Below are 16,792 nucleotides of genomic sequence, written 5' to 3' on the forward strand. Positions count from 1 at the left end.
AGGAAATCAAATCATCATAAGAGACTTCAAAAAAGGCAACAGAACCTTGAGAGGATTTAAGTTTTGCATAAGGAAAAACTCTGAAGTGGGTTCGGGGTAAAACAAAAGGATTCACGACCAAAATGTGATTTTTGCATAGTTTCGGGCCTAAGTGTAATTTTAAATTCTAGTTGGAAAAGGGTCAAAAAGGATATTTTTCCAAATTTGTTGGGCCAAATTAAGAGCATGGGACTTAGGGGTTCAAGTGACAAAATATCAAAGCTTAAGCACTTCAAATAAGGGTCAAAATGAAATTTGGAAAGTAGCGGGGGTCAAAGTGCAAATTTTGAAGAAAACAGCCATGGCCACGGCCGGCCACCACTGGCCAGCCTCTTGCCATCATCGAAAAGGTCGTTTCAGGGTCCAGAGTGGGCCCCAGAGCATGGTGGATCGATTGAGGTGACTATGGGCCGAGTATGGCCGTGATTTGACGGAAGGATGATGGGGTATGGCCGTGAGTCGCCAGAAATTTAGGAGAGGGGTGTTCATGGCAAATCACCACAATTTGAGGTGATTTAAGGTTGTTTTATGGCATTAAAGGCTTGGATTTGACAAGGAATGGCTCGACAAGGCTAGAAATCGAGTATAAATAGAGGTTATGGCCGAGGGTTTTGTTCATCGAATTCAAGCTCTAAACCGAGGCTTTAGTGAGTGATTTGAGAGACATTGTTAGAGGGCTTTTGTTCCTAAGGTCAAGAGGGTCATTTTTGGAAAATTTCGTGAGGTTTCGCATAGGTTCTAAGAGGTTTTGAGCTTGGCCGGATTATCGCGTGGGTCGCTGGAGCCAGCTTGAAATCAACCAAATTGAGGCATCTTCGGTGGTGTTTTTAGGCCAAGGGTTGTGCCATCAGGGGACTTGAAGAGGCCTTCAAAGTGGTGCAAAAAAATCAGTGATCGGAGCAATTGCCGGCTACTGGAGGATCGGAGAAGATGACCAGTGTGTGGACTTCACGCGTTGGCCAATTTCTTTAGGCGCGTGGATAGGTATTTATTTTTGATTTTTTTTTAAATTTTCCCAAAATTATTTTATGAATTATTGTGGAGAAAAATTTGGGAAAATATTTAAGGAGATTTATTTTGGAATTATCGAGAGGAAAATGGGAGGCAATTAGAGGAAAATAGGATATTGAAATTCTTGAATAAATGTGATGACCAGGGATCATTGAGACATCGAGATTTGAGCAAGAGTGTGATTATTAGGTCTCAACACGACAATCGAGGTCAACACGCATTTCGAGGTTTCAGTGTTAAAATTGCTTTCAAAGGTGAGTAGTTATACCAAAATTGGATTTAGTTTCATGCAAATGGTTTTGACTTGTAAGTGGTTCGATCCTAGATTTAGTTTCATGTTGACATGCCTTGTTATGCTATACGTCATGTATATTGCATTTACATGTCATGATGATGAAATATGCATATGCTCATGATAATATTATCAGTGTTCTAATAGGCGGCCTCTAGGAGGCCGCCTAGGCGGTAAAAAGGCGCTAGGCGACCCTTGGCAGCTGTGAGTTCCTCCAAATCGGCCCCTTAGGTGCCGGCCCAATTAATTGGGCTCAGGCGGCTCCTAGGCGGCCAAGGCAACGAGGTGTTGCCTTGGCCGCCCAGACGTGGTTTGGGCTCAAGACCTCTCACCCGACTCCATTAGTGATGATTGTTGCAGCCGCTGCCGCCGCATCAGCTTGGGTTGCCCGACTTCGTCGCCGTCACCACCACTGGATAGGGACTAGAACAGCCTTCGGACTTACCTGTGGTAACACAACGACGGTCCAATTGGCATTGGCGGGGGGTAACGATGTGATAGAAGGAGGCAGACGGTTCGATTGGCAATGGTGGGGGGCATCGATGTGCTTGGAGGAGGCAGACAGTTCGATTGGCTATGGCGGGGGCAACGATGTGCTTGGAGGAGGCAGGTTTGAGAGGGAGAGAGAGAGAGCATTGTGAATTTTTTTTTTTTTTTTGGGAGGGGAGGGGGGGGAGTGAGAACGTGCTGAAATTTGAGGGGGTAGGGGGTGGGGTGGGGAAAGAAAGAATATATTAAGAAAAAAAATTAAAAAATATTAAATTTTCTAGGTGGCCTAGGCGCTAGGCGGTAGCTTGCCGCCCGACTACCGCCTTTTGAAACACTGAATATTATTGATCATGCATCGCATACGTTTGAGAGTACGGACAGGCATTGCTGCTCTACTAAGGGTGCCTCCATACACCTTAGGCTGGTAAGAAGGTCGTAAAAATGAAAAGTAGCAATAAAGTGTGGTTAATGCCTTGTTGGCTCAAACGAAAGAAATGAAGACATTTTGCATTTGCATACATACATGAGTTATGAAGTTTATACCCTTAGATGATTCATCATCTAACATGGACTTTGTCTCTAGAATATTCAAACGTTCCAGGTGAAGATTTAGCAGAGGCAGGCATGGAAGAAGCATATAATGGCACTTAGCAAGTGTATGTTGTTGGTTTTACAATTTTGCAACTATGTATTTAAGTCTGCTACTTTGAATTCAGAACGTTTTGAAAGTTATTGATGAATGATCAAATTTGTGGTTAATGTTAAAGTTAAGTTCGATTCTTGCTTCCGCTATTGATGAAATATCTAGTCTAGTGTGTGTAATGTATGATGAATCTCATGCTAGGTAGATAGACGGAAATTTTGGAAATTCTAGAATGATTGTCTTAAGCATGCGAAGATTGTTTGAAAAAAAATATAGCCCGGAATTTTCTAAGTTATAACATGCCCGGGAAAGTGGGGTGTTACAGGTTAGATTGATCGATATGGGATTTTTGGCATGGTGAGGATGCCAAGTATTAAAAGAGGGGAGTTTTCCATGATCCAGGCCTGCATCAGTAGTCTTTTTTCACTTGTAACACCATGGGTCCTCACACAAAAGTGCTAGCTGAAGATAACTTATGGGACCAAGTAAAATACTCAAGACCTCCCTAGCAGGCTACTGATGTGGGATTGGATTGTGAGAAGCGCCTTGGTGCTGATGCTTGGACTTTTGCAAAATGATGTAGAAGTTATGCCACTTTTGTTAATTATTTGATTTTGCTGCATGTAATTTATTGAAATTATAAATATGAAATTCAAATAAGATTTTTGTGACTGTCTTTTGGTAATCTGATTCAGGGTTTGTTCAGCAATCAATAATTGACTGCTAGTCTGTACTGAATTAGCCAAGTAATGTCAGAAAGCTTAGGTACCACTGTGTCTCCATGTCATTGTTAGTCCTGGATATCTGCTCATAAATTGTATCCGTTTCTTTTTTTTTTTTTTTTCAAATTATACTGTTGGCTGAACTAGTAGAGACAGTATATCTAATTCCTAATTAGTATTTATCTCTGCTGGTTTGTGGATAGACTATTTTGAGATCAAGCCAATTCTAGGTTGGATTTATTTGGCTTTTATAATGTCTAAAGTTAGAACACTTAATAGTCATGGTGAGGCAATTGGATTTATTTGAGCAGGATTCACCATTGTTTTGTGTTCTCTATTTTTTGGAGTTCAGACAACTTTGAACTAATATGTTTTGAACTTTTATAATTTGCCATACACTGCAAACTTGCTCCACCATCAGACTTTCTATTCGTCCCATATCCAAAATATACTTTCCTCCCCTCAGGCTGACCAGTCATGTGGCGCGTGCTTTTATTTGTTCAAGGGCTTGACTGTTCCAGTAATTACTTAAAAGGATATCAACGGAAAAAAAAAAAAAAAACTTGAAATAGATGCTCTGTTTTTAACTGCTACACATTTTACTTCCATGTGACTATTAATTCAATTTTGGCCTTTTTTCCTGCAAGAAAATACTTAAACCTTAGTTATTAGATGATCAATCCCTTTAGGAACAATTCTGACCTTTATCCCATCCATCTTTCTAAATGGAGTGCTGTAAATTTGTCTTTGATCACTCTGATAGGATGGCAATTTCAATCTTATGAAGTTTGGAATTATAGTTAGAATGTGTTATTTTGATATTTAGATTCTGTTATGCTTGAGAAATTTTCTTTCCTATTGTGATATATTTCATTTTCTTTTTTCTTTTTCTAACCTATTTTCTTGTAATTAGTTACTAACTTTTTACATAACATGTGACTGCATGCAGTCTTTGCTTCATGGTGATATGTGGGCTGTTGCTGTCGAGAATGCCATAGGAAAACTTCTTAACGCTTTTGTTGTGACGGACCACAAAGATTCTGTTTTTCTGAGAGGATGCGCTAGGGAAGCTGGCTACAACCACCTCCAAATTATCATATATGACTTTGCTAGGCCAAGGTAAGGGCAAATGTCTGTAGAATTGGACTACCAAGTTACATATTGGTTTTGCTTATGTTGCATTGTTTATTTCTCATTATTGTACTAATATATTTCTTTTGTAGGTTAAATATTCCAAATCACATGCTTCCTCAGACTAAGCACCCTACTACTATTTCTGTTTTACATTCTGACAGTCCTACCATTCTGAACGTCTTGGTGGATCTGGTATATTTCTGCTTATTTTCCTTCATTGTCAATGTGTATTCTGTTCTTTCATTCAGTTTATTACTTCTTAAACAAAAGTGCTGCTCATTGAACAAGCTCTGGACAGCTTCATATTATCATGAATTCAACATAACTTCATGTTGGTTGAGAGTGGAGCTAATTTGGCTCATGGTTCCTTATAGATAGTGTTGTAATGACTTTTAATAGTGAAACCTGAATCTAGTTATCTAATGGAAGCCTGGACAATCCAATTTTTGTTAAAGAGGATTCTTATAGTCTGCCATTGCTATATCTGTATGATTTTATCCTCTGACCTTCTCTTTTCCTGAAGTACTAGGGCTCCCTTAAACATCTTTCCATAACCTCCTTACTTTTGCAGGGTAGTGCAGAGAGACAGGTGCTTGTCCGGAATTATGATGTGGGAAAATCAGTGGCTTTTGAGCAGAAGATATTAAATTTAAAGGAAGTTTACACGTCAGATGGATACCGAATGTAAGATGGAATTTGATTTTATTTTTTTTGTTGTGTTATTTTAATTCATCTTTAATGCTTATAGTGTGACCCAACAACAACAATCAGAGACTTTTTAACCCCATTACATGTGGTTGGCTACATAAATTTCTGCTTCTGCGCGATGCATACAATATGACCCATTGTAGTTAAAATGGTTGGTATTTCAAAGGGCTTTGCAACAGTAGCATTTTTTTAATGAAATTATTTACATTTGTGTTTTATATGTAATGAATTTTTGACAGGAATAAATTGAGTGTTGGGTTCTAAACTAGACACAATGTGAAGGACATGCAGGATATACATTCATCTACAAGGAAAGACTACTGAAATTATCCAAAGATTGTGTACCGTCTCAATGTGGAATTGTCCATGTCTTCACCCCAAATATGGCTCTGATTCTCTAAAATTACTATCTGTGTCTTGAAAGCAATGATAGTACCTTCACCTCTAGGTTCTCCGATTAAGACAATATTCTCTTTTTCTGTGGCTAATTCTCTCTCTTCTCATTTCAAACATTTTACTATTTTCTGTAGTAGTATAAAGGTTAAATTGGGAGAGTTCCCTGTGTTCTCTGTTTGAAATGATGCTACTTTTAAAAAGCTGTATGAGTTGTTGTAAGCACTATTAAGACATGACCAACACGAGTGACTTGTATTCTTTATCATAATTGTGTTTACTAAAGTAGTTAAGATATGACCTACATTTGTGACTCATTCTTTTATTATCCTATAGGTCATAAGATAAGGACAAGCATGCTACTAATCAATCTTTAGTAAAATGGGGCTTAATTGTGATATTTGTGGAAAAATTTAAATCAAGAATCACAAGCTAGATTTATTATGTTTTTGTAGAAATAGAAGTATTTTTGGATATAGATTATTCTTTGTATTTTTAGAAGTTTTGTATATTCTATGTATATTCCTCTTTCCTTTTGTATTATTCTCTTCCTTTATAAAGAGAAAAGAGAATCAACATATTATGTATCTTAAGAAATAGAGAAATACCCAGTTTATATGGTATCAGAGTGGGAGTTAGGGATTGAATCACAGTCGTCCACTGTGAAACCCTAACTTCTCCTATTCCTTTGCTATACCCAAGATTTGCTGCTGCCCTTACACCGATCGCCAGTCATCGCTCAATCCTCAGGCCGCCACCGCCCTTACGCCGGCCGCTGCCTCTGCGATCTGACATCCCTGTCGCTGTCGTCACCACGATAGTCGTCGTTCTCTAGAAGGATTCCCACCTCTGGAATGGTCGCGGCCTCATAGCCCCTCGCGAAGGTCGGCCTCCATTCGTCGGACCTGTCGCTGCTCTTGTTGCCTCGACATTGCGAATTAGAAGCTGCCCTTGTCCGCGCATCAGATCCGCTCCCATCCACCATTCAACGCCATCCCTGGTTGCCGTTCGTGAGCCGCCCCTATTCGCACATCAGAGTCGCTCCCATCCTTTGAAGCGCCCAGATCCAAGCGCCTAAATAAGTTCTTGTTTAGATTGGGCACCTAGATCCAAGCACCCAAATCCTTGGGTCACTACTGGGTTCAGATCTATGGATCTCTACTGGTGTGTCAGATCTAATTGTTTAGCCACCAGATCTGGTTGTTCAGATCTGATTGTTCTGTTGCCACCACACAGTGCAATACCCTGATCTGATTGTTCAACCACCATGACCGATTCTGCATCTTCAGTCACTCCGACCCAACAATCCTAGTCCTCTCAAGACCAATTTCGAGTTCCCAAAAGCTCCTCCGACTCACATTCGGTATAGATTACGATCATTCGTCTCAATGGTACCAATTTCCTACGTTGGTCGCAATCTATTCGTATGTACATTCGAGGTCGGGGAAAGATTGGCTATTTAACTAGCGCCACATCAGCCCCAGACAATAAAGACCCACTGTATGACATGTGGGATGTTGAGAATTCAGTGGTGATGACGTGGCTTGTTAACTTCATGGAAGAAGAGATAAGTTCGAATTATATGTGCTTCTTTATAGCAAAGGAACTATGGGATGAAGTCACTGCCATGTATTCCAATTTGGGGAATCAATTCTAATTCTACGAGCTCAACTTGAAGCTTGGTGAGATTCGACAAGGTAGTGATACTGTCACCATATACTTTAATTCTTTAAAGCGTATATAGCAGGACTTGGATCTCTTCAACACATATGAGTGGAAGAACACAAACGATTGCAAACATTATCAGAAAATGGTTGATGCTAATCGGGTATTTAAGTTTCTCGCTGGACTCAATGTTGAGTATGATGAAGTACGTGGGAGGATCGTCGGTAGAAATCCACTCTCGTTTCTAAGTGAAGCTTCTTCTGAAGTTCGGCGTGAAGAAAGCCGAAGACTGGTTATGTTGGGCAAGAAGAAGAGTGGTGAAAGTGGGCTATCTGAAAATATGCTACTCGTGACTGCTGATGCTAATGCTGGTGGACGACATATTGTTGGTTAACGAAAGGCGGAAGAAAAACCTCGTGTTTGGTGTGATCATTGCAATAAACCACGCCATACTCGGGAGACCTGTTGGGTGCTTTATGGCAAACCAGTCAATTGGAAGCCTAGATCAAAGCGATCCCAACCTACTGCTCATGAAGCTGATGCATGACCATTCAACAAAGAGCAACTTGATCAACTTCTGCGACTGCTAAAGCCTAATATGTCCCCTGGTACACCCAATTGTTCATTGGCCTGTTCAGGTAAAAATTCCTTTGTCTTGTCTAGTTCATTCCAATCTGTTCCATGGATCATTGATTCAGGAGCATCTGATCATATGACTGGTTTATCGCATCTATTCAACTGATATATTCCTTGTGTTGGTAATGAAAAAATAAGAATAGCTGATGGTACTCTTTCACCTATTGCAGGTAAATGTCTCATTAAACTCTTTGATAGTATTGATTTTCAATCAGTACTCCATGTACCTAAACTTGCCTGCAATCTTCTATCTGTTAGTAAACTATCCAAAGACTCTAACTGTCGTGTTATCTTTTTTGACTCCTATTGCATTTTCTATGTTGTTTAAAGGAGTGGATCCTTCTATGTTTCAATGCGAGAGTTGTCATTTATCCAAAGATCATCGTGTTAAATTTCATCCAAAACCCTATTGTCCTTTAAAATCATTCTATTTGATACACAGTGATGTTTGGGGCCCTTTTAAGGTCTCTACTTTGTCTGGCAAAAAATGGTTTGTTATTTTTATTGATGATCATACTTGAGTTTGTTGGATTTACATGCAAAAAAATCAGTTGTGTGTAGAACTTTCAAGGATTTTTTTCCATATGATTGAGCTCAATTTAACACAAAAATTTGTATTCTTTGATTTGATAATGACACTGAATATTTTAATGAATCTTTGGGGGTTTTTTTAAAAGAAAAAGGAATTTTACATCAAGCCACTTGTCAAGAAACTCGCCAACAAAATCGTATTGCTGAACGAAAAAATCGACACCTCCTAGAGGTTGCCAGGGCCATCATGTTTTCTATGAATGTCCTTAAATATCTCTGGGGTGATGCAATTTTAACTACTTCCTATCTCATCAATCGTATGCTCACTCGTGTTCTACAATTTCAAACTCTCTTACACTATTTAAAAAAACTCTTTTCTCTATGCCGTATATATTTTGAGTTACCCTTAAAAGTTTTTGGATGCACTTACTTCATTTATGTTCCTCAAATATTTCGTTCGAAATTGGATCCCACAGCTGAAAAATGTGTCTTTCTGGGCTATGCACTAAATAAGAAAGGGTACAAATGCTTTAATCCTGTCACCAAAAAAACTTATATCAGTATGTGTTAACCTAGATCTCACCCTTTTATATGATCACTCAATCACTCAAACTCACCCAACGACCTCTCTCTAATTTGCAATGAATAGAAATCAGAATTCAACCAAGAACACAATCAAGAACTGCACACAACACACAAGATTATCCTGGTTCGGTCTCAATAAAAGACCTACATCCAGATTGGCTTTTGCCCCTGCTTTCTCCACTATCTTGAATACCATTACAAGATTGTATGTGCCCTAAAACCCAACTCTCACCTAGCCCATAAACTTGAAAGCTATATAGAGTTGTATACAAGAAAGATATTCACTCCTTCTCACTGCACATTCTTGCCCAAGACAGCTTGTAAACTACACAATAGAAAGCACACCCCAAAGCCTACATCTTGGCCCCTATTTATAAGCCATAGGGGCGGGAAAACCTTCCTGACCGACTACCCAAAATGGCAGTTACAACAACCTTGGTCAAACCTAGAAAAAAGACAACATAACTCTTTCTAGAAGCACAGAAACAGAATTACAACATGATATTTCCCTCACATTACAAGCCCTAATCTAGAACAAATGTATCCTAATAGTATGGATGTGTCCTTTCTCGAAACTCAACCCTACTTTGCCACAAATCATCTTCAGGGGGAGCATATTGAGAAAGAAGATAATTTTTTGAATTCTAATGTTGAGAAGGATAATTCCTTAAAACTCTATGACCCTCGTCCTACCATAATTAGTACTCCCATCTACTCTGATAAACAAACTCAAGAATATAAATGTTCCAAACGTTGTGGAACAGGGTGTGTTTGGTTCACAGGTGCCTAGCATGATGGGATTGGAACCAGGGGGAGAATTACCACAAATGGATCCAAATATTTCAAAATCGGAGCTTCAGTTTTATATAAGAAGTCAAACCCTGAAGAATACTTCGAATATTCCTCTAACAATTGAACAATCGACGTCTCTGAATAATGGGCCTTCTGAGAGTACTTCTTCTCATGGTAACTCTAAACTCACTCCCTTAGATTATTCCTCATTTGACGTGTCCGATCTTGATATCTCTATTGCTACTAGGAAAGGAGTGAGATCTTGTACCAAACACCCGATTGCGAAATACCTGTCATCCCAAAAATTGTCTAATTATCATAAGGCATTTCTTTCAAATATTTCTAACCTGCATGTCCCAAGAACAATTCAGGATGCCCTTGGTGACCCAGATTGGAAGTTAGCAGTCCAGGAGGAAATGAGTGCGCTTAGAAAGAATGGAACTTGGGAGATTGTGAACAAATCAGAAGGCAAAACAACGGTAGGCTGTAAGTGGGTATTTACTATAAAATGTAAGGCAGATGAGAGTATAGAAAGATACAAAGCAAGGCTGGTTGCTAAGGGATTCACCCAAACATACGACATCGACTATCAAGAAACATTTGCTCCAGTAGCTAAAATAAACTCCATTCGAGTTCTCCTCTCCCTTGTAGTGAATTTCGATTAGCCACTTCACCAATTTGATGTAAAGAATGCCTTCCTAAATGGTGATCTAGAAGAAGAAGTGTTTATGGATCTCCCACCAGGATTTGAGAAGAGCTTCGGTACAAACAAGGTATGTCGTTTAAAAAAATCCTTGTATGGTTTAAAACAGTCTCCAAGAGCATGGTTTGAAAGATTTGGAAATGCGGTGAAAAGCTATGGCTACATTCAGAGTCAAGCAAATCACACACTGTTCTTCAAACAAGCTAGTGACGGTAAGAAAGCAATTTTAATTGTCTATGTGGATGATATAATAATGACTGGTGATGACAAGGGAGAGATTGAAGAGCTTAAGAGGAGATTAACTCATGAGTTTGAGATCAAGGACTTGGGTCCTCTAAAGTATTTTCTTGGGATGGAATTTGCAAGATCTAAAGAGGAGATCTTTGTCAACCAACGTAAGTATATTCTGGACTTACTTAGTGAAACATGAATGCTTAGGTGTAAGGTTGCTGAAACTCCCATTGAATCCAACTTAAAACTTCAACCTATTGAGGCCAAGAATGTGGTAAAAAGGGAGAAATATCAAAGGCTTGTGGGTAGATTTATCTATCTATCCCATACTTGACCAGACATAACCTTTGTTGTAAGTGTTGTAAGTCAATTTATGCACTCACTTGGTTCACAACATTTTGAAGCTACCTACAGAATTATGCGGTACTTAAAGGGAACCCCTGGGAAGGGTTTGCTTTTAAAAAAATGTGGACACCTTCATATAGAGGCTTGTACAGATGCAGACTGGGCATGCAATGTAACTGATAGAAGATCTACAGCAGGGTACTGGACCTTTGTGGGAGGCAATCTTGTTACTTGGAGGAGTAAGAAACAAAATGTGGTGGCTAGAAAGAGTGCTGAAGTTGAATTTCGTGCAGTTGCCCATGGTATTTGTGAGGTCATGTGGATAAAGAGGCTTCTATCAGACTTGAGGGTCTCCACTTCCCTACCAGCTAAAATTTATTGTGATAATAAAGCTGCAATATCTATTGCTCATAATTCAGTTCTCTATGATAGTACAAAGCATGTAGAGGTGGATAAACACTTTATCAAGGAAAAAATGATAATGGAGTAATTTGTATGCCCTACATTCGAACAGTTGACCAAGTGGATGATATTCTTACAAAGGGATTACACAAAACTCAGTTTGAGAAACTTGTGAGCAAGCTTGCCATGGAAGATCTCTTTAAGCCAGCTTGAGGGGGAGTGTAGAAATAGAAGTATTTTTAGATATAGAATATTCTTTGTATTTTTAGAAGTCATGTATATTCTGTGTATATTACTCTTTCCTTTTGTATTATTCTCTTCCTCTATAAAGAGAAAAGAGAATCAACATATTATGTATCTTAAGAAATGGAGAAATGCCTAGTTTATAGTTTTGTACTTGTCATTCTTAAGTTTCTGTAGGCATTGCGTGGTTTCTATTAGAAATGGGGCTTAATTATGATAACTTGTATATGGTGTTGAAAATTGGAAGTTTGAGGCTCATGTGACCTATTTTACTTGAAAAAGGGAGGCTTCAAAGTTAGGTTGTAACAACCTGTGTCAATTACCTCAAAGTTAGGCTAGGGTATGAATTGAGTTTATATAAATTTTAACAAATTTTATCTTTTATTAATTCCTTTTCGACTTTCGTGCAGTATTATCTTAAGTGGCAATATTAAAAACCACAACCCAAAGATCACAAAGAGATTTATAGTTGTTAGGTGTCACAAACACCTACGTCCACTCTACAAGGCAATCCCACCTTGTGTCCACGATCAAGTCACTAAGGTTTTTCTTACAAGTTCACCTTGGAAACGTAGAATATAATTCCTTAGATTCAATTAGGATCTAGGTAGCCAAGTAACTCAGTAATGGTTTTAGATAGAGATTACAATGACTTGTCCACACTTGGACCAAATGAGGAAATGAAGAACCAACTGAATACAATGCGAAGAATACAAATGATATACATGCTTTACAATGCTTTGTATGTAGAGGCTCTTTAGTTAATGGGTTTGAGAGAACTGGAGTGAGCCTTTGAATGCTTTGAGCTTTAGGAGACTTGTCTTTGAACTTTCTTGAATGTGAGCTTTAAGTGCACCCCATAAACTTGTTCTTGTTTGTAACACCATGGGTTCTCACCCAAAAGTGCTAATTGAAGGTGACTTATGGGTTTATGAGACCAAAGATATCCAAGACCTCCTTAGTAAATTACCAATTTGGGATTGGGTTGTGACATTATATTATTGAGGGCACATTTATAGTCCAAGCTCTTCGCTGAGTCATCCATAATGGCAAGAATGGCATTAAATGCTTTAGGATGACATCTATAGTAACATATGAAAAATTAGTTGCTATTATTGATAGTTGATTGGAAGGTTGACTCTAACAAGCAATTCAAATTTGAACCAAATACAAGATCTTAGAGAGATCGACTGCCAACTTTGACAGTCAACTCTCAAGTTGACTTCTGAAACCAAAGTGCAAAACAAGCTTTCTAGAAGATCAACTAGCACAATGAGTCGATTCTGAGGCCAGCTTCCAATTATAGTGAGCAAAGTACATTGACTTTCAAACTGACAATTGACTGTGAGATCAATCACAACTTCCATAATCCAACTTGATTGAATGGAACTGTCCCAGTCAATTGTAGGCTATCATTAGAGTGGCCTTTGATTTGAAAATCAAACACACATGCAGGCCACCAATTTGATTTCCTTAATGTGCAACCTCAACAAATAGAAATTCGATCTACAATAATCAAAATGCTTGCCACACATTAATAGAAACCAAGTGATTAGAAAGCATTAAAAAGCACCCGTGGAGAGACAGCAACATGGCAGAAGCAATAGTATTAAGCAGCAACCAGAGAGAGCACAACTAATGAGATAATGCACAACATCATAGAAGAAGGATCATTGTCGCTGGTTCACTGCAACTGCATTAAGTCATCCCTGCCATTTGAGAGTGCTGAAGGAGAGACTAAGAGAGGTAAAGCGCACTGTTGAAGGTTGAAGATGACCTCCACTGCTCTCTGTTGACTAAAGTCGTGCATGAAAAGAAAGGAGGTTCATGAGCCATTTCAAGGAAGTAGAAAACCTGCTAGACAAGTGAAAACCATCGTCATTGTCAATGTTGGTCCTTTGGTTGCCGCTGCCAAGGGGATTGCTGCCACCAAGAAACTAGCTTGAAACTTCACTAATCAAGGTTGGACTAGATTTGAAGGCTTTGTGTAAAGCAGGTCTTAACTCAAATTAGAGTCTTGGACAGGTTGGTTTGGGGTTTCTTTTGATTTAGCTCACGTTCTGGGTGATTTAGGTGTTTTAGATGGTTCATATGAACACGACTCATTTGGTCTTTTGATATCCACACACGACCTAGATGAATTTTTGTGATATCCAAATTTGATTTGGTTGATGTTTTGGTCTGGATAAGCCTGGTCTATTAGATAGCATTGGGATTTGCCCCAATCTAGTGGAGTCTATTAACTCTAGTTTAAGCGATTGGCTGCCTAGATCCCTTTTTTTTTTTTTTTTTTGCTGACCCAGTTTGGGTTGTTCTTCAGATTTTAGTCTGACCTAGTTTTGGTTTGAGCCATCAAGATTCGGTTTTGTAAGGGCTCGTTTGATCTAACCCAGTTTTGTTGTCGAGTTCATTGGGTGCAAGGCCCTATTTAGAGCATATTGAAGAAAGTGTATTTTTTGGGGGGTTTATTTTTGCTATGCTTAGGGAATTCAAGCCAAGGTGGAGATTGTTGAGAATGTCTTGAATTCAAATTTAGATCACCAAACACAAAGTATGATTGAGATAGAATTTGTACACAAAGAATGAGTTTTGGATTTTGGACCCATCTTGTTTCTCTATAAATAGAGTCGAAAGTATGATTGAGATAGAATTTGTACACACAGAATGAGTTTTGGATTTTGGACCCATCTTGTTTCTCTATAAATAGAGTCGAATATCAAATGATTAGAAGGTGGTGGGGCATACAAATTAGAGTGTAGCTTAGGAGTTGTGAGTTTGGGCGTATTGGGATTATAGGGGTGAGTGTGAAATTTATCTCTTTTCTGTAAAGTATTCACATGATCTGTATTCTTCTTGTGGCATGTACCTATGCAATTTGCTGAATCACGTTATATCTGTCTTGTCTCTGATTTTGATCCTATGTGAGTGTTACAGAATTTAGTTTCTGCGTTTGCTTTATTCCTGCATCAAGTGGTATCAGATCCTAATTCCAACAAGTGGTCTCAGAACTGATTACCTAACACCATGCTTCAGAAAAATCCATTCTAAACAGGTCAAGTCATGTATAGAAGACATGACTTAAATCTAGAAATTGCTTTGATAAAAAAACTTAATGAAGGCAATGATTTTGGAAATAAATTTAAAAAAATGGCTGGATTTGGTAATTTTTGTCTTATACTAGTTGGGTTTTATAACATTTTCCATAAGTCCGTCCTAGGTACAGCGTCCATGTGTATGGTAGAAATAACAAAGCTGTGTGGTGATTTCAATCAACTAATAATATTGCCAAAATATTCATGGTCTCTTGAAACTTTTTCAAATTATTGAAGCTATTAGTTAAAGTTGAAAATCTAAAATCCTTGAATAGTGGCAATTATATGCAAACATATTTATAGGTACATAGAAATTGATCATTTTTACTTATATATATATTCCAAGTATAAATATGGTCTATTCCTTGGCTAGATGGTTGCATCGGAAAGGGCATCCAGCTTAAAATTTTGCCGCGTTGTTCTTTTGCATGGATTTGTATTGTCAATGTGACTTTTAGCAGTCAATTGGCATTATATATGCTGTGTGCCACCAATCTTAACTGGTTAGGATAAGATGTAGTTGATAATGATAGGTCTAAATAGTCTACTAAGGGATTTTTGTTAATTGTGAATGCAAGCTATATTATCTCTGCTTGCCCTGGTAGTTCCTCATCTCAAAAGAAATGCTTGAAACGGAGTTATAATAGACATTTTCAACAGTTTGTCACTTAGTGAGTAACCTCTTCTCTACCCCTTCTTAATTTATAAACACTATGAATACGATGGGTTTGGTGAAGCCTAGATGATGAAACAATAGCCATAGGATATATAACAATCTCTCTCTATCCTGTAATCTGATTGCACAAGTACCTCAGCAATCTCACTCATGTCAAGTAATAGTCTTTAAGATTCTGAAAGTGAAATTTCAAATTTTCTTCTAATACTTCTCAAACCATTTGAATGCAATTGTAGATAGTTTTTGGGGTATAACTGCACAGGACTGCCCAGTTGGAGGTAGGGTCTAAAGGATTTGTAGCGGGTGAGGAATAAGAGAGTCCACAAAATACTAAGTGGAGTAGGTTAAAAACAAACATTAACCTGAGCTGAGGAGAATAAAAAATTTGGACTACTTAGATGCAATGCCTTATGTCCTTCTATTGGATATAGTTGTAGGTTTGGAGATCAATTACTTAACTGGTTCATATGCATGCTTGTTACTTAACTTCTTTAACCTGTTACACTTGCCGTTCCCTACTTCCTTTGAATTAATCTTTATACCATTTTAGGTATGGTTATAAATTTTTCTGCAATGTTGTCAAAAATTTCTTCCTAGGTTTTCCCGTGGTTCAGCCCAGACCATTCTCCCTCCAAATAAGAGGGCTAGAACCAGTCGCCTTTGTGGTTCGTATGATGATCAAATTAAGAATCTTGAAAGGGATGCATTAAATGCAAAAGAACATACTGAACAAGCTCGTAGGAGGAAGCGGGAAACAGAGGAAGGATTTCAGGAACTTAATAATAAATTTCAAAGTGTTAAGGTGAAACTTATCCTCATTTTTGCGTCTATTTTTGTGAGTATATTCTGATTGTGCATAATTTATTCTAGCGACTTATATTTGTGGCATTTTTGTTCATTTCTCATTGATTTTGAATTCTGTAATCTTTTATATTTGCAAGAAGAAAAAATTGCTATTTGGATGTGAAATTCAAAAGCTGTCATCCCAATTGTGTACAGCTTTCTCTGCCATCTGTGCTCCAACAGTAAATCCTCTGTGATTTTAATTCTCATGCCATACTAATTTGACCAAAAGATCTTGATTAACCTGAAGCTGTCGCCTTGGCCGAAAGGAATCTTGTTTTGTTGGTATCGCTTGCACAACCATGTGCACACAAATGTATTTTTAAGTTAATGCATGTTTAGTGTTATTGGCAGTATTTATTTGCTGCAATTGGTGTTTGCTATTGAGGACATGTTATGGACTCGTATTCATCATCCGGAGCACAGTGGAAGTCCAAAGAGTCCTATGAAATTACCAATTCTTGCTGTCCTGTAATTATCATGAGCTCAAACTGAGATGAAGGAAAAGCTAATATTGTTAGACCAAGTTGAGCCATGTCTATAACATCTTTGTCCAAATTTGTAGTGTTTGCTTCTTGGATTCTGAAGTTTAAATTGCAAACAAGGTAGACTTGTAG

General features: G+C 38.2%; 1 protein-coding gene across 2 annotated transcripts in view; it reads left to right on the forward strand.

The window, feature by feature from the left end:
* The window catches only part of LOC127789285 (structural maintenance of chromosomes protein 6B-like), a 68,208-nt gene that overhangs the window by 41,723 nt on the left and 9,693 nt on the right, over nt 1-16,792 (forward strand). For both annotated transcript variants that reach the window (XM_052318160.1, XM_052318168.1), the window contains exons 13-16: nt 4,146-4,315; nt 4,420-4,522; nt 4,902-5,014; nt 15,930-16,134. In XM_052318160.1, the coding sequence (XP_052174120.1) occupies nt 4,146-4,315; nt 4,420-4,522; nt 4,902-5,014; nt 15,930-16,134 (591 nt within the window). The remainder of the gene's footprint in view (nt 1-4,145; nt 4,316-4,419; nt 4,523-4,901; nt 5,015-15,929; nt 16,135-16,792) is intronic.

Source organism: Diospyros lotus, chromosome 1 (assembly GCF_014633365.1).
Source record: "Diospyros lotus cultivar Yz01 chromosome 1, ASM1463336v1, whole genome shotgun sequence".
Taxonomy (NCBI): Eukaryota; Viridiplantae; Streptophyta; class Magnoliopsida; order Ericales; family Ebenaceae; genus Diospyros; species Diospyros lotus.